This window comes from Somniosus microcephalus, unplaced genomic scaffold (genome assembly GCF_052327205.1).
Source record: "Somniosus microcephalus isolate GS21.2 unplaced genomic scaffold, FLI_Smic_1.0 unresolved_chr1, whole genome shotgun sequence".
Classification (NCBI taxonomy): Eukaryota; Metazoa; Chordata; class Chondrichthyes; order Squaliformes; family Somniosidae; genus Somniosus; species Somniosus microcephalus.
This window is the reverse complement of record NW_028225179.1, coordinates 136,861,226-136,880,956: the sequence shown is the minus strand read 5'-3', so window position 1 is coordinate 136,880,956 and position 19,731 is coordinate 136,861,226. Positions and strand designations below refer to the sequence as shown.

The window sequence follows — 19,731 nt, the reverse complement described above, 5'->3', positions numbered from 1 at the left end:
TGTGCAACAGTGAATATACACTGGAGAGTGTGTGTTAATGGCGAGGGGTGTCACAGTGAATATACACTGGAGTGTGTGTTAATGGCGAGGGGTGTCACAATGAATATACACTGGAGAGTGTGTTAATGGCGAGGGGTGTCACAGTGAATATACACTGGAGGGTGTGTTAATGGCGAGGGGTGTCAGTGAATATACACTGGAGGGTGTGTTAATGGCGAGGGCTGTCAGTGAAAATACACTGGAGAGTGTGTTAATGGTGAGGGGCGTCACAGTGAATATACACTGGAGTGTGTGTTAATAGCGAGGGGTGTGTAACACTGAATATACACTGGAGAGCGTGTGTTAATGGCGAGGGGTGTCGCACTGAATATACACTGGAGAGTGTGTAAATGGCGAGGGCTGTCACAGTGAATATAGACTGGAGAGTGTGTTAATGGCGAGGGGTGTCAGTGAATATTCACTGGAGAGTGTGTTAATGGCGAGGGGTGTCACAGTGAACATGCACTGGAGTGTGTGTTAATGGCGAGGGGTGTCACAGTGAATATACACTGGAGGGTGTGTTAATGGCGAGGGGTGTCACACTGAATATACACTGGAGTGTGTGTTAATGGCGAGGGGTGTCACACTGAATATACACTGGAGAGTGTGTTAATGGCGAGGGGTGTCACAGTGAATATACACTGGAGGGTGTGTTAATGGCGAGGGGTGTCACAGTGATTATACACTGGAGAGTGTGTTAATGGCGAGGGGTGTCACAGTGAATATACACTGGAGAGTGTGTTAATGGCGAGGGGTGTCACAGTGAATATACACTGGAGGTTGTGTTAATGGCGAGGGGTGTCACAGTGAATATACGCTGGAGGGTGTGTTAATGACGAGGGGTGTCACAGTGACTATACACCGGAGGGTGTGTTAATGGCGAGGGGTGTCACAGTGAATATACACTGGAGAGTGTTTTAATGGTGAGGGGTTTTCCAGTGAATATACACCGGAGAGTGTGTTAATGGTGAGGGTGTCAACAGTGAATATACACTGGAGAGTGTGTTAATGGCGAGGGCTGTCACAGTGAATATACACTGGAGAGCGTGGTAATGGTGAGGGGTGTCAGTGAATATACACTGGAGAGTGTGTTAATGGTGAGGGTGTGTCACAGTGAATATACACTGGAGAGTGTGTTAATGGCGAGGGCTGTCACAGTGAATATACACTGGAGGTTGTGTTAATGGCGAGGGGTGTCACAGTGAATATACACTGGAGGGTGTGTTAATGGCGAGGGGTGTCACAGTGAATATACACTGGAGTGTGTGTTAATGGCGAGGGGTGTGTTACAGTGAATATACACTGGAGAGAGTGTGTTAATGGCGAGGGGTGTCACAGTGAATATATAATCGAGAGTGTGTTAATGGCGAGGGGTGTCACAGTGAATATACACTGGAGAGTGTGTTAATGGCAAGGGGTGTCACACTGAATATACACTGAAGAGTGTGTTAATGGCGAGGGGCGTCAGTGAATATACACTGGTGTGTTAATGGCGAGGGGTGTGTAACAGTGAATATACACTGGTGTCACAGTGAATATACACTGGAGAGTGTGTTAATGGTGAGGGGTGTCACAGTGAATATACGCTGGAGAGTGTGTTAATGGCGAGGGGTGTCACAGTGAATATGCACTGGAGAGTGTGTTAATGGCGAGCTGTGTCACAGTGAATATACACTGGAGGGTGTGTTAATGGTGAGGGTTGTCACAGTGAATATGCACTGGAGAGTGTGTTAATAGCGAGCGGTGTGTAACAGTGAATATACACTGGAGAGAGTGTGTTAATGGCGAGGGGTGTCACAGTGAATATATAAATCGAGAGTGTGTTAATGGCGAGGGGTGTCACAGTGAATATACACTGGAGTGTGTGTTAATGGCGAGCTGTGTCACAGTGAACATACACTGGAGGGTGTGTTAATGGTGAGGGTTGTCATAGTGAATATGCACTGGAGAGTGTGTTAATAGCGAGCGGTGTGTAACAGTGAATATACACTGGAGAGAGTGTGTTAATGGCGAGGGGTGTCACAGTGAATATATAAATCGAGAGGGTGTTAATGGCGAGGAGTGTCACAATGAATATACACTGCCCTGTGTTGAAGGCAAAGGGCGCTCGTACAGGATCCTCCACTCCAGCCTACCTGGTCATCGTGGATGTCCTTCAGGGTGTAACTGACCACCCCGATGCCCATGTTGACCAGGTCAGAGGACGCCACTTTAAACACCTGCTCCGAGAACTTCTTCCGGTCTTTGTAGATCTCCTGGGAAGAGAATGGAAACGAGTGGAAACCGGCGAGAGCAACAAACAAGGCCCCCTCGCCCCCCCGAGTCTATCAGCTATTGAAAGAGGTCCCCATTCCTCAAGTCCCACGAGCGTGGTTAGATTGAGGCTTGGGCACAGGCCGGTTTGCCCAATTCGTTGGCACTTGACGTTCCCGCTTGACCCAAGAACTTTTTAAGTAATTGAGAATCCCAGGCGAAAGGCCAAGGGGCACGAGGTCAAGGTTGCTGAAAGTAGGCGAGAGGTCAGGGTTCAATCCTACCTCCACTGTCATGTGAGCCATGATGGCCCTCTGGTGACCCTCCAGCGTCTCCAGGGCGATCTGCGCGATTTCGATCTCCGATTTCCCCAGGAACATCTGGCAGGCAGCAGCCAGCATCTCCTTATTCTGCCCCTGAATCTTCACCTGGAAAAAGGAAGAGGTCACTCGGGAGGAGGCGCTCAACCAGACTGAACAGGGATGCGTTCCATAAAAAGGCAAAAAAGAAAGACCTAAAGGAAATATATCCCACAGTGAAGCACTTAGGTGCAAATGGGAAAAAGGGTTAATCCCGATGGAGCAGGCCCACTCTACAACATCCCAGTGCATCCACCATACAGTACCTCAAGATACTCTTATCCTTGTACAGAATTTCACTCAATGAAACCTTTTTCCATTCACTTCCCGGGAACAGATTCCAATGGATCAAAACCCTTCCCCTTCATTCCCACTGTGCAGAGCCCAGCAGATAGCACCAGCTCCCAATCGTTCCCAGTGTACAGATCCCAATGGATGAAATTCCTTCCCAATTGCTTCCACTATACAGATCCCCAGTGCATCAAACCCTTCCCATTCATTCCCTCTATACAGATTCCAACAGATTGTACGAACTCCCAATCGCTCCTCCTGTACAGATTGCAATGGATCAAATGCCTTCTCCATTGAGAGCTGTACAGTTGGAATGATTGGGAAGGAATTTGATCCACTGGGACTTGTACAATGGGATCAAATGAAAGCATCTGGCATTTCCTTGCTCCACCTGAAAAGGGCTTATTGAGAACAGGATGTGGGGCGCCTTGAACCCCCCGCTGACTCATGCAGGTGCAGTTTAAAATGGAAATGGTGAATGGGCAGTGCGTGAAATACAGTAACAGCCCCAGGCTGACTTCAGATTTAACTGGAGCCGAACAGGCTTCCTGCGTGCGGTTTCATTCAATCTTCGAAGCAGACAGGGGAAGCCATTAGCAGAGGACGAAGCCCATTAATGCCGAGAGTATCCTCAGGAGCCTGTGGAAAATCAAATCTCTTCATTACCAACAGGCTTGGGCTGCAGGGCTCAGTGGGCAGCCACTCGCGCCTCAGAAAACATAGAAGATTCGGCCCCTCGAGCCTGCTCCGCCATTCAATGCGACCATGGCTGATCATCCAAGTTCAGTACCCGGTCCCTGCTTTCTCCCCATACCCCTTGATCCCTTTAGCCTTAAGCCCAACCCCTTCTTGAATATATTCAATGAATTGGCCTCTACTGCCTTCTGTGGTAGAGAATTCCGCAGGTTCGCCACTCTCTGGGTGAAGAAATTCCTCCTCATCTCTGTCGTAAATGGCTTACCCCTTATCCTTAGACTGTGACCCCTCACACCCGCTCTCTCCCCCCCACTCTCTCTCCGACCATCGGGAACATCCTCCCTGCATCTAGTCTGTCTAGTCCTGCCAGAATTTTATAAGTTTCAATGAGATCCCCTCTCATTCTTCTAAACTCCAGTGAGTACAAGCCCAATCGACCCAATCTCTCCTCATACGTCATTCCTGCCATCCCAGGTATTAGCCTGGTGAATCTTCGCTGAACTCCTTCCATGGCAAGAATATCCTTCCTCAGATAAGGCGACCAAAACTGCACACAATACTCAAGATGTGGTCTCACCAAGGCCCTGTATAACTGCAGCAAGACATCCTTGTTCCTGTACTCAAACCCTCTCGCTATGAAGGCCAACATACCATTTGCCTTCTTAACCGCCTGCTGCACCTGCATGCTTACCTTCAGCGACTGGTGCACAAGGACACCCAGGTCTCGTTGCACTTCCTTCTCCCAATCTATTGCCATTCAGATAATAATGTGCCTTCCTGTTTTTGACACCAAAGTGGATAACCTCACATTTATCCACGTTATATTGCATCTGCCATGCTTCTGCCCAATCACCCAATCTGTCCAAATCATCCTGTAGTTTCTCAGCATCCTCCTCACAGCACACATGCCCACCCAGCTTTGTGTCGTCTGCAAATTTGGAGATATTACATCTAGTTCCCTTGTCTAGATCATTAGTATATATTGTGAATAGCTGGGGTCCAAGGACCGATCCCTGCGGTGCCCCACTAGTCACTGCCTGCCACTCGGAAAAAGACCCGTTTATTCCAACTCTTTGCTTTCTATCTGCCAACCAGTTCTCTATTCAAATCAATGCCTTGCCCCCAATCCCATGTGCCTTAACTTTACACGCTAATCTCTTATATGGGACCTTACCGAAAGCCTTCTGAAAGTCCAAATACACCACATCCACTGGTTCTCCCTTATCTATTCTACCAGTTACATCCTCAAAAAATTCCAGTAGATTAGTCAAGCACGATTTACCTTTTGTAAATCCAGGTTGACTTTGTCCGATCCTGTCACTGTTTTCCAAGTGCTCTGCTATTACATCTTTTATAATGGACTCTAGCATTTTCCCCACTACCGATGTCAGGCTTACCGGTCTGTAACTCCCCGTTTTCTCTCTACCACCTTTTTTGAATAGTGCGGTAACATTAGCTACCCTCCAATCCATGGGTACTGTTCCAGATTCCATCGAATGTTGGAAGATGATCAGCAATGCATCTACTATTTCTAGGGCCACTTCCTTAAGTACCCTTGGATGTAGATTATCAGGCCCTGGGGATTTATCGGCCTTCAATCCCATCAATATCCCTAACACCATTTCCTTACAAATACTGATTTCTATCAGTTCCTCGCTTTCATTGGACCCTATGTTCCCCGACATCTCTGGAAGGTTATTTGTGTCTTCCTTTGTGAAGACAGAACCAAAATATGTATTTAATTGGTCTGCCATTTCTTTGTTCCCCATTATAAATTCCCCTGATTCTGACTGCAAGGGACCTACGCTTGACTCCGCCAATCGTTTTCTCTTCACATATCTATAAAAGCTTTTACAGTCAGTTTTTATGTTCCCTGCAAGCTTACTCTCATATTCTATTCTCCCTTTCTTAATTAATCCCTTTGTCCTCCTTTGTTGAATCCTAAACTGCTCCCAATCCTTTGGATTACTGCTTTTTCTGGCCAATTTGTATGTCCTCTCCTTGGATCTTATGCTATCCCTAATTTCTCTCGTTAGCTACGGTTGAGTCACCTTTTTTGTTTTATTGTTATGCCAAACTGGGATGAACAAATTCTGTCGTTCATCCATGTGGTCTTTGAATGTTTGCCATTGCCTATCCACCGTTAACCCTTTGAGTGACATTCCCCAATCAATCCTACCCAACTCGCGCCTCAGACCATCGTAGTTTCCTTTATTTAAATTCAGGACCCTAGTCTCTGAGTCAACTACTTCATTCTCCATCTTAATGAAGAATTCGATCATATTATGATCGCTCTGACCCAAGGTGCCTCGTACAACAAGATTGCTAGTTAATCCTTTCTCGTTACATAATACCCAGTCTAAGATGGCCTGATCTCTGGTTGGTTCTCGACATATTGGTCCAGGAAACCATCCCGTAAACACTCCAGGAATTCCTCCTCCACAGTATTGTTACTAATTTGGTTAGCCCAATCTATATGTAGATTAAAGTCACCCATGATGACTGCGGAGTCTGAAGGCCGTGGGTTCAAGTCCCACTCCAGAGGCTTGAGCACAAAATCTCGGCCGACACTCCCAGTGCAGTGCCGAGGGAGCGCTGCACTGTCGGAGGTGCCGTCTTTCGGATGAGATGTTTAACAGAGGTCTCCCGTCTGCTCTCTCAGGTCGACGTAAAGGATCCCACGGCACTATTTCGAAGAGCAGGGGAGTTCTCCCTGGCGCCCTGGCCATTCATTATCCCTCAACTAACAACAGTAAAAAAAGAGACAAATTATCTGGTCGTTGACAGCTGCCCAACTGAGGCACAGCTGACACACTGAGACACGGCTGACACACTGAGACACGGCTGACACACTGAGACACGGCTGACACACTGAGACACGGCCGCCCACTGAGGCACGGCTGACACGCTGAGACACGGCTGACACGCTGAGACACGGCTGACACGCTGAGACACGGCTGACACGCTGAGACACGGCTGACACACTGAGACACGGCTGACACACTGAGACACGGCTGACACACTGAGACACGGCTGACACACTGAGACACGGCTGACACACTGAGACACGGCTGCACACTGAGACACGGCTGCACACTGAGACACGGCTGCCCACTGAGACACGGCTGCCCACTGAGACACGGCTGACACACTGAGACACGGCTGACACACTGAGACACAGCTGACACACTGAGACACAGCTGACACAGAGACACAGCTGCCCACTGAGACACAGCTGACACACTGAGACACAGCTGACACACTGAGACACAGCTGACACAGAGACACAGCTGACACACTGAGACACTGAGACACAGCTGACACACTGAGACACAGCTGACACACTGAGACACAGCTGACACACTGAGACACAGCTGACACACTGAGACACAGCTGACACACTGAGACACAGCTGACACACTGAGACACAGCTGCCCACTGAGACACAGCTGCCCACTGAGACACAGCTGACACACTGAGACACAGCTGACACACTGAGACACAGCTGACACAGAGACACAGCTGACACACTGAGACACAGCTGACACACTGAGACACAGCTGACACACTGAGGCACAGCTGACACACTGAGACACAGCTGACACACTGAGACACAGCTGCCCACTGAGACACAGCTGACACACTGAGACACAGCTGACACAGAGACACAGCTGACACACTGAGACACAGCTGACACACTGAGACACAGCTGCCCACTGAGGCACAGCTGACACACTGAGACACAGCTGACACACTGAGACACAGCTGACACACCGAGACACAGCTGCCCACTGAGACACAGCTGACACACTGAGACACAGCTGCCCACTGAGACACAGCTGACACACTGAGACACAGCTGACACACTGAGACACAGCTGACACACTGAGACACAGCTGCCCACTGAGACACAGCTGACCCACTGAGACACAGCTGACACACTGAGACACAGCTGACCCACTGAGACACAGCTGCCCACTGAGGCACAGCTGCCCACTGAGACACAGCTGACACACTGAGACACAGCTGCCCACTGAGGCACAGCTGACACACTGAGACACAGCTGCCCACCGAGGCACAGCTGCCCACCGAGACACAGCTGCCCACCGAGACACAGCTGACACACTGAGACACAGCTGCCCACTGAGACACAGCTGACACACTGAGACACAGCTGACACACTGAGACACAGCTGACACACTGAGACACAGCTGCCCACTGAGACACAGCTGCCCACTGAGACACAGCTGACACACTGAGGCACAGCTGACACACTGAGACACAGCTGACACACTGAGACACAGCTGACACACTGAGACACAGCTGACACACTGAGACACAGCTGACACACTGAGACACAGCTGACACACTGAGACACAGCTGACACACTGAGACACAGCTGCCCACTGAGACACAGCTGCCCACTGAGACACAGCTGCCCACTGAGGCACAGCTGACACACTGAGACACAGCTGCCCACTGAGACACAGCTGACACACTGAGACACAGCTGACCCACTGAGACACAGCTGACACACTGAGACACAGCTGCCCACTGAGACACAGCTGACACACTGAGACACAGCTGACCCACTGAGACACAGCTGACACACTGAGACACAGCTGCCCACTGAGACACAGCTGCCCACTGAGACACAGCTGCCCACTGAGACACAGCTGACACACTGAGACACAGCTGCCCACTGAGACACAGCTGACACACTGAGACACAGCTGACCCACTGAGACACAGCTGACACACTGAGACACAGCTGACACACTGAGACACAGCTGACCCACAGAGACACAGCTGACACACTGAGACACAGCTGACCCACTGAGACACAGCTGACACACTGAGACACAGCTGACACACTGAGACACAGCTGCCCACTGAGACACAGCTGACACACTGAGACACAGCTGACCCACTGAGACACAGCTGACACACTGAGACACAGCTGACACACTGAGACACAGCTGACCCACTGAGACACAGCTGACACACTGAGACACAGCTGACACACTGAGACACAGCTGACACACTGAGACACAGCTGACACACTGAGACACAGCTGACACACTGAGGCACAGCTGCCCACTGAGACACAGCTGCCCACTGAGACACAGCAGACACACTGAGACACAGCTGACACACTGAGACACAGCTGACCCACTGAGACACAGCTGACACACTGAGACACAGCTGACACACTGAGACACAGCTGACACACTGAGACACAGCTGACACACTGAGGCACAGCTGCCCACTGAGGCACAGCTGCCCACTGAGACACAGCTGACACACTGAGGCACAGCTGCCCACTGAGACACAGCTGCCCACTGAGACACAGCTGCCCACTGAGACACAGCTGACACACTGAGACACAGCTGCCCACTGAGACACAGCTGACACACTGAGGCACAGCTGCCCACTGAGACACAGCTGACACACTGAGACACAGCTGCCCACTGAGACACAGCTGACACACTGAGACACAGCTGCCCCCTGAGACACAGCTGCCCACTGAGACACAGCTGACACACTGAGACACAGCTGACCCACTGAGACACAGCTGACCCACTGAGACACAGCTGACCCACTGAGACACAGCTGCCCACTGAGACACAGCTGACACAGAGACACAGCTGACACACTGAGACACAGTTGACACACTGAGACACAGCTGCCCACTGAGACACAGCTGACACACTGAGACACAGCTGCCCACTGAGACACACCTGCCCACTGAGACACAGCTGACACACTGAGACACAGCTGACACACTGAGACACAGCTGCCCACTGAGACACAGCTGACACACTGAGACACAGCTGACCCACTGAGACACAGCTGCCCACTGAGACACAGCTGCCCACTGAGGCACAGCTGCCCACTGAGACACGGCTGACACACTGACACACAGCTGCCCACTGAGACACAGCTGCCCACTGAGACACAGCTGCCCACTGAGGCACAGCTGACACACTGAGGCACAGCTGCCCACTGAGACACAGCTGCCCACTGAGACACAGCTGCCCACTGAGACACAGCTGCCCACTGAGACACAGCTGCCCACTGAGACACAGCTGCCCACTGAGACACAGCTGACACACTGAGACACAGCTGACACACTGAGGCACAGCTGCCCACTGAGACACAGCTGCCCACTGAGACACAGCTGCCCACTGAGACACAGCTGCCCACTGAGACACAGCTGACACACTGAGGCACAGCTGCCCACTGAGACACAGCTGCCCACTGAGACACAGCTGACACACTGAGGCACAGCTGACACACTGAGACACAGCTGACACACTGAGACACAGCTGCCCACTGAGACACAGCTGACACACTGAGACACAGCTGACACACTGAGACACAGCTGCCCACTGAGACACAGCTGCCCACTGAGACACAGCTGCCCACTGAGGCACAGCTGACACACTGAGACACAGCTGACACACTGAGACACAGCTGCCCACTGAGACACAGCTGCCCACTGAGACACAGCTGACACACTGAGGCACAGCTGACACACTGAGACACAGCTGACACACTGAGACACAGCTGACCCACTGAGACACAGCTGACCCACTGAGACACAGCTGCCCACTGAGACACAGCTGACACACTGAGACACAGCTGACACACTGAGACACAGCTGCCCACTGAGACACAGCTGACACACTGAGGCACAGCTGCCCACTGAGACACAGCTGCCCACTGAGACACAGCTGACACACTGAGACACAGCTGCCCACTGAGACACAGCTGCCCACTGAGACACAGCTGCCCACTGAGACACAGCTGCCCTGAGACACAGCTGCCCTGAGACACAGCTGCCCTGAGACACAGCTGCCCTGAGACACAGCTGACACACTGAGACACGGCTGCCCACTGAGACACAGCTGACACACTGAGACACAGCTGACCCACTGAGACACAGTTGCCCACTGAGACACAGCTTGCACACTGAGACACAGCTGACCCACTGAGACACAGCTGCCCACTGAGACACAGCTGACACACTGAGACACAGCTGACCCACTGAGACACAGCTGCCCACTGAGACACAGCTGCCCACTGAGACACAGCTGCCCACTGAGACACAGCTGACCCACTGAGACACAGCTGCCCACTGAGACACAGCTGACACACTGAGACACACCTGCCCACTGAGACACAGCTGCCCACTGAGACACAGCTGACACACTGAGACACAGCTGCCCACTGAGGCACAGCTGACACACTGAGACACAGCTGCCCACTGAGACACAGCTGACACACTGAGACACAGCTGACACACTGAGACACAGCTGACACACTGAGACACAGCTGACACACTGAGACACAGCTGACACACTGAGACACAGCTGCCCACTGAGTCACAGCTGACAGAGACACAGCTGACACACTGAGACACAGCTGACACACTGAGACACAGCTGCCCACTGAGACACAGCTGACACACTGAGACACAGCTGACACACTGAGACACAGCTGCCCACTGAGACACAGCTGACACACTGAGACACAGCTGACACACTGAGACACAGCTGCCCACTGAGACACAGCTGACACACTGAGACACAGCCGCCCACTGAGACACAGCTGCCCACTGAGACACGGCTGACACACTGAGACACAGCTGCCCACTGAGACACAGCTGACACACTGAGACACAGCTGACACACTGAGACACAGCTGCCCACTGAGACACAGCTGCCCACCGAGACACAGCTGCCCACTGAGACACAGCTGACACACTGAGACACAGCTGACACACTGAGACACAGCTGCCCACTGAGACACAGCTGACACACTGAGACACAGCTGACACACTGAGACACAGCTGCCCACTGAGACACAGCTGCCCACTGAGACACAGCTGACACACTGAGACACAGCTGCCCACTGAGACACAGCTGACACACTGAGACACAGCTGCCCACTGAGACACAGCTGCCCACTGAGACACAGCTGACACACTGAGACACAGCTGACACACTGAGGCACAGCTGACACACTGAGGCACAGCTGAAACACTGAGGCACAGCTGACACACTGAGACACAGCTGACACACTGAGACACAGCTGCCCACTGAGACACAGCTGCCCACTGAGACACAGCTGCCCACTGAGACACAGCTGCCCACTGAGACACAGCTGCCCACTGAGGCACAGCTGACACACTGAGACACAGCTGCCCACTGAGACACAGCTGACACACTGAGACACAGCTGCCCACTGAGACACAGCTGACACACTGAGACACAGCTGCCCACTGAGACACAGCTGACACACTGAGACACAGCTGACACACTGAGACACAGCTGACACACTGAGACACAGCTGCCCACTGAGGCACAGCTGCCCACTGAGACACAGCTGCCCACTGAGACACAGCTGACACACTGAGGCACAGCTGACACACTGAGACACAGCTGACACACTGAGACACAGCTGACACACTGAGACACAGCTGACACACTGAGACACAGCTGACACACTGAGACACAGCTGCCCACTGAGACACAGCTGACACACTGAGACACAGCTGACACACTGAGACACAGCTGACACACTGAGACACAGCTGCCCACTGAGACACAGCTGACACACTGAGACACAGCTGACACACTGAGGCACAGCTGCCCACTGAGACACAGCTGCCCACTGAGACACAGCTGCCCACTGAGACACAGCTGACACACTGAGGCACAGCTGCCCACTGAGACACAGCTGACACACTGAGACACAGCTGACCCACTGAGACACAGCTGACACACTGAGACACAGCTGACACACTGAGACACAGCTGCCCACTGAGACACAGCTGACACACTGAGGCACAGCTGACACACTGAGACACAGCTGCCCACTGAGACACAGCTGACACACTGAGGCACAGCTGACACACTGAGACACAGCTGCCCACTGAGACACAGCTGGCACACTGAGACACAGCTGACACACTGAGACACAGCTGACACACTGAGACACAGCTGCCCACTGAGACACAGCTGACACACTGAGACACAGCTGACACACTGAGACACAGCTGACACACTGAGACACAGCTGACACACTGAGACACAGCTGACACACTGAGACACAGCTGACACACTGAGACACAGCTGCCCACTGAGACACAGCTGCCCACTGAGACACAGCTGCCCACTGAGACACAGCTGCCCACTGAGACACAGCTGCCCACTGAGGCACAGCTGACACACTGAGACACAGCTGCCCACTGAGACACAGCTGACACACTGAGACACAGCTGACCCACTGAGACACAGCTGACACACTGAGACACAGCTGCCCACTGAGACACAGCTGACACACTGAGACACAGCTGACCCACTGAGACACAGCTGACACACTGAGACACAGCTGCCCACTGAGACACAGCTGCCCACTGAGACACAGCTGCCCACTGAGACACAGCTGACACACTGAGACACAGCTGCCCACTGAGACACAGCTGACACACTGAGACACAGCTGACCCACTGAGACACAGCTGACACACTGAGACACAGCTGACACACTGAGACACAGCTGACCCACAGAGACACAGCTGACACACTGAGACACAGCTGACCCACTGAGACACAGCTGACACACTGAGACACAGCTGACACACTGAGACACAGCTGCCCACTGAGACACAGCTGACACACTGAGACACAGCTGACCCACTGAGACACAGCTGACACACTGAGACACAGCTGACACACTGAGACACAGCTGACCCACTGAGACACAGCTGACACACTGAGACACAGCTGACACACTGAGACACAGCTGACACACTGAGACACAGCTGACACACTGAGGCACAGCTGCCCACTGAGGCACAGCTGCCCACTGAGACACAGCTGACACACTGAGGCACAGCTGCCCACTGAGACACAGCTGCCCACTGAGGCACAGCTGACACACTGAGACACAGCTGACACACTGAGACACAGCTGACCCACTGAGACACAGCTGACACACTGAGACACAGCTGACACACTGAGGCACAGCTGCCCACTGAGACACAGCTGCCCACTGAGACACAGCTGACCCACTGAGGCACAGCTGACACACTGAGACACAGCTGACACACTGAGACACAGCTGACCCACTGAGACACAGCTGACCCACTGAGACACAGCTGACACACTGAGACACAGCTGACACACTGAGACACAGCTGACACACTGAGACACAGCTGACACACTGAGACACAGCTGACACACTGAGGCACAGCTGCCCACTGAGGCACAGCTGCCCACTGAGACACAGCTGACACACTAAGGCACAGCTGCCCACTGAGACACAGCTGCCCACTGAGACACAGCTGCCCACTGAGACACAGCTGACACACTGAGACACAGCTGCCCACTGAGACACAGCTGACACACTGAGGCACAGCTGCCCACTGAGACACAGCTGACACACTGAGACACAGCTGCCCCGAGACACAGCTGCCCACTGAGACACAGCTGACACAGTGAGACACAGCTGACCCACTGAGACACAGCTGACACACTGAGACACAGCTGACCCACTGAGACACAGCTGACCCACTGAGACACAGCTGCCCACTGAGACACAGCTGACACAGAGACACAGCTGACACACTGAGACACAGTTGACACACTGAGACACAGCTGCCCACTGAGACACAGCTGACACACTGAGACACAGCTGCCCACTGAGACACACCTGCCCACTGAGACACAGCTGACACACTGAGACACAGCTGACACACTGAGACACAGCTGCCCACTGAGACACAGCTGACACACTGAGACACAGCTGACCCACTGAGACACAGCTGCCCACTGAGACACAGCTGCCCACTGAGACACAGCTGCCCACTGAGGCACAGCTGCCCACTGAGACACGGCTGACACACTGACACACAGCTGCCCACTGAGACACAGCTGCCCACTGAGACACAGCTGCCCACTGAGGCACAGCTGACACACTGAGGCACAGCTGCCCACTGAGACACAGCTGCCCACTGAGACACAGCTGCCCACTGAGACACAGCTGCCCACTGAGACACAGCTGCCCACTGAGACACAGCTGCCCACTGAGACACAGCTGCCCACTGAGACACAGCTGACACACTGAGACACAGCTGACACACTGAGGCACAGCTGCCCACTGAGACACAGCTGCCCACTGAGACACAGCTGCCCACTGAGACACAGCTGACACACTGAGGCACAGCTGCCCACTGAGACACAGCTGCCCACTGAGACACAGCTGACACACTGAGGCACAGCTGACACACTGAGACACAGCTGACACACTGAGACACAGCTGCCCACTGAGACACAGCTGACACACTGAGACACAGCTGACACACTGAGACACAGCTGCCCACTGAGACACAGCTGCCCACTGAGACACAGCTGCCCACTGAGACACAGCTGCCCACTGAGACACAGCTGACCCACTGAGACACAGCTGACCCACTGAGACACAGCTGCCCACTGAGACACAGCTGCCCACTGAGACACAGCTGCCCACTGAGACACAGCTGACACACTGAGGCACAGCTGACACACTGAGACACAGCTGACACACTGAGACACAGCTGACCCACTGAGACACAGCTGACCCACTGAGACACAGCTGCCCACTGAGACACAGCTGACACACTGAGACACAGCTGACACACTGAGACACAGCTGCCCACTGAGACACAGCTGACACACTGAGACACAGCTGCCCACTCAGACACAGCTGCCCACTGAGACACAGCTGCCCACTGAGACACAGCTGCCCTGAGACACAGCTGCCCTGAGACACAGCTGCCCTGAGACACAGCTGCCCTGAGACACAGCTGACACACTGAGACACGGCTGCCCACTGAGACACAGCTGACACACTGAGACACAGCTGACCCACTGAGACACAGCTGACACACTGAGACACAGCTGCCCACTGAGACACAGCTGCCCACTGAGACACAGCTGGCACACTGAGACACAGCTGACCCACTGAGACACAGCTGCCCACTGAGACACAGCTGACACACTGAGACACAGCTGACCCACTGAGACACAGCTGCCCACTGAGACACAGCTGCCCACTGAGACACAGCTGCCCACTGAGACACAGCTGACCCACTGAGACACAGCTGCCCACTGAGACACAGCTGACACACTGAGACACACCTGCCCACTGAGACACAGCTGCCCACTGAGACACAGCTGACACACTGAGACACAGCTGACACACTGAGACACAGCTGCCCACTGAGGCACAGCTGACACACTGAGACACAGCTGCCCACTGAGACACAGCTGACACACTGAGACACAGCTGACACACTGAGACACAGCTGACACACTGAGACACAGCTGACACACTGAGACACAGCTGACAGAGACACAGCTGACACACTGAGACACAGCTGACACACTGAGACACAGCTGCCCACTGAGACACAGCTGACACACTGAGACACAGCTGACACACTGAGACACAGCTGCCCACTGAGACACAGCTGACACACTGAGACACAGCTGACACACTGAGACACAGCTGCCCACTGAGACACAGCTGACACACTGAGACACAGCCGCCCACTGAGACACAGCTGCCCACTGAGACACGGCTGACACACTGAGACACAGCTGACACACTGAGACACAGCTGCCCACTGAGACACAGCTGACACACTGAGACACAGCTGCCCACTGAGACACAGCTGACACACTGAGACACAGCTGACACACTGAGACACAGCTGCCCACTGAGACACAGCTGCCCACCGAGACACAGCTGCCCACTGAGACACAGCTGACACACTGAGACACAGCTGACACACTGAGACACAGCTGCCCACTGAGACACAGCTGACACACTGAGACACAGCTGACACACTGAGACACAGCTGCCCACTGAGACACAGCTGCCCACTGAGACACAGCTGACACACTGAGACACAGCTGACACACTGAGACACAGCTGCCCACTGAGACACAGCTGACACACTGAGACACAGCTGCCCACTGAGACACAGCTGCCCACTGAGACACAGCTGACACACTGAGACACAGCTGACACACTGAGGCACAGCTGACACACTGAGACACAGCTGAAACACTGAGGCACAGCTGCCCACTGAGGCACAGCTGCCCACTGAGACACAGCTGACACACTGAGACACAGCTGCCCACTGAGACACAGCTGCCCACTGAGACACAGCTGACACACTGAGACACAGCTGACACACTGAGACACAGCTGCCCACTGAGACACAGCTGACAGAGACACAGCTGACACACTGAGACACAGCTGACACACTGAGACACAGCTGCCCACTGAGACACAGCTGCCCACTGAGACACAGCTGACACACTGAGACACAGCTGACACACTGAGACACAGCTGCCCACTGAGACACAGCTGACAGAGACACAGCTGCCCACTGAGACACAGCTGACACACTGAGACACAGCTGACACACTGAGACACAGCTGACACACTGAGACACAGCTGCCCACTGAGACACAGCTGACACACTGAGACACAGCTGCCCACTGAGACACAGCTGACACACTGAGACACAGCTGACACACTGAGACACAGCTGCCCACTGAGACACAGCTGCCCACTGAGACACAGCTGACACACTGAGACACAGCTGACACACTGAGACACAGCTGCCCACTGAGACACAGCTGCCCACTGAGACACAGCTGACACACTGAGACACAGCTGACACACTGAGACACAGCTGCCCACTGAGACACAGCTGACACACTGAGACACAGCTGACACACTGAGACACAGCTGACACACTGAGACACAGCTGACACACTGAGACACAGCTGACACACTGAGACACAGCTGCCCACTGAGACACAGCTGACACACTGAGACACAGCTGACACACTGAGACACAGCTGACACACTGAGACACAGCTGCCCACTGAGACACAGCTGACACACTGAGACACAGCTGACACACTGAGACACAGCTGCCCACTGAGGCACAGCTGACACACTGAGACACAGCTGACACACTGAGACACAGCTGACACACTGAGACACAGCTGACACACTGAGACACAGCTGACACACTGAGACACAGCTGACACACTGAGACACAGCTGCCCACTGAGGCACAGCTGACACACTGAGACACAGCTGACACACTGAGATACAGCTGACACACTGAGACACAGCTGCCCACTGAGGCACAGCTGACACACTGAGGAAGAGCTCTTATCTTCAGACCCCAACATTGAGGCAAACTGAACCAGCTTGTTAACATGCACATGCTGGCTAAAGATTAGCTGCTGGGTCAAAGTACCAGAAGGAAACTGGTGACTGCGAGTGCAAAGTGCTAGTGATAATTAGCACCCTCGAGAGAGAATTTTTTGGAAAAATATAACATTTTTTATAAATAGGAAGAAACTATTAAATGCTGGTGTTCAGAGATTTAGGTGTTCTCATACAGGAAACACAGAAGGGTAGCATGCAGGTACAGCAAGCAATTAGGGAGGCAAATGGCATGTTCGCCTTTATTGCAAGGGGGTTGGAGTACAAGGTCTTGCTACAATTATATAGGGCTGTGGTGAGACCACGTCTAGCGTGTACACACAGAAGCAGGTGCGCGCACACACAAACCTAATCGACCAGCCGCTGAGGCTAACCTATTTTAGTGGGTTGAGACGGGGTTGGGTGGAACAGTTAAGAGACAGCTCTACTAACTCGCCCGCTAATCCCAGTCTGAAAGGCGGCCCACCCAGTACCGTACCGTACCTGCGCGATTCCGGTGACGGAGATCGGGACACCATGGCGCGTGTACACCTTCTCGCTTTTCACATTCAGCGTCAGAGTGCTCAAGGAAATCCTACAAAGGAGCAGAGAGACAGCGAGAGAGAACGGGTTAGGAGCCAGAACAGTCCCAGGGAGAGAACAGATCACCACAGGTGTCATTTCATGGGGTCAACTTAAACATCGATAAGATGAAAACTTGGCTTCTCCCCCTCCCCATACACTGCCATTTAAAAATAAATGCTGTGAATTTTGTGCTTGCTGTGATGAGGGTTTTAGTGGAATGGAACGCTTTCTATCGCAGGAACGCCCAGGTTAAATGTAGAGTAAAGCTTCCGTTACACTTCTCAAAGTGCTACACCTTCAAAACTGGAATTCCCCTACCCCACCCAAAGTGAGATAGTTTTCCATTTCAGACACACGCCTTGGAGCTTCTGAGTGAGATTAATAAATTAGACCCAATTGGTGTAACTTTGATGCTGTGGACCAAACCCCGCGGGGGCTGGGTTGAAACTATCCATTGAGCATAATGGTCCCTTCCCTTCCTGTGTAATACGTTCCTACCTCAACTGCACTTCAAATACGAACTTATACCACGAAAAAACACTTTCATCCCATCAGCCTCAGCTCAATTTAAATACAGGCCCAGAGGGTGAAAGGACAGCGTCCGACCCACTGCACCGCCCAGGCCCAGAGGGGGAAAGGACAGTGTCTGACCTACTGCACCACCCAGTCCCAGAGGGGGAAAGGACAGTGTCTGGCCCACTGCACCATCCAGTCCCACAGGGGGAAAGGACAGTGTCTGACCCACTGCACCACCCAGTCCCAGAGGGAGATAGGACAGTGTCTAACCTACTGCACCACCCAGTCCCAGAGGGGGAAAGGACAGTGTCTGACCCACCTCACCACCAAGTCCCAGAGGGGGAAAGGACAGTGTCTGACCCACTGCAACACCCAGTCCCAGAGGGGGAAAGGACAGTGTGTGACCCACTGCACCACTCAGTCCCAGGGGATGAAAGGACAGTGTCTGACCCACTGCATCGCCCAGTCCCAGAGGGGGAAAGGACAGTGTCTGACCCACTGCACCGCCCAGTCCCAGAGGGTGAAAGGACAGTGTCTGACCCACTGCACCGCCCAGTCCCACAGGGGGAAAGGACAGTGTCTGACCCACTGCACCACCCAGTCCCAGAGGGTGAAAGGACAGTGTCTGACCCACTGCAACACCCAGTCCCACAGGGGGAAAGGACAGTGTCTGACCCACTGCACCACCCAGTCCCAGAGGGGGAAAGGACA

At 53.4% G+C, this 19,731-nt stretch overlaps 1 protein-coding gene across 2 annotated transcripts in view; it reads right to left on the bottom strand.

Annotated features, from left to right (window-relative positions):
* LOC147095978 (flotillin-1-like) overlaps window positions 1-19,731 on the bottom strand; it is a 73,263-nt gene that overhangs the window by 27,246 nt on the left and 26,286 nt on the right. For both annotated transcript variants that reach the window (XM_085974937.1, XM_085974938.1), the window contains exons 4-6: window positions 18,424-18,514; window positions 2,577-2,720; window positions 2,175-2,294 (exon numbers count right to left, since the gene is read on the bottom strand). In XM_085974937.1, coding sequence (XP_085831063.1) covers window positions 2,175-2,294; window positions 2,577-2,720; window positions 18,424-18,514 — 355 coding nt within the window. The remainder of the gene's footprint in view (window positions 1-2,174; window positions 2,295-2,576; window positions 2,721-18,423; window positions 18,515-19,731) is intronic.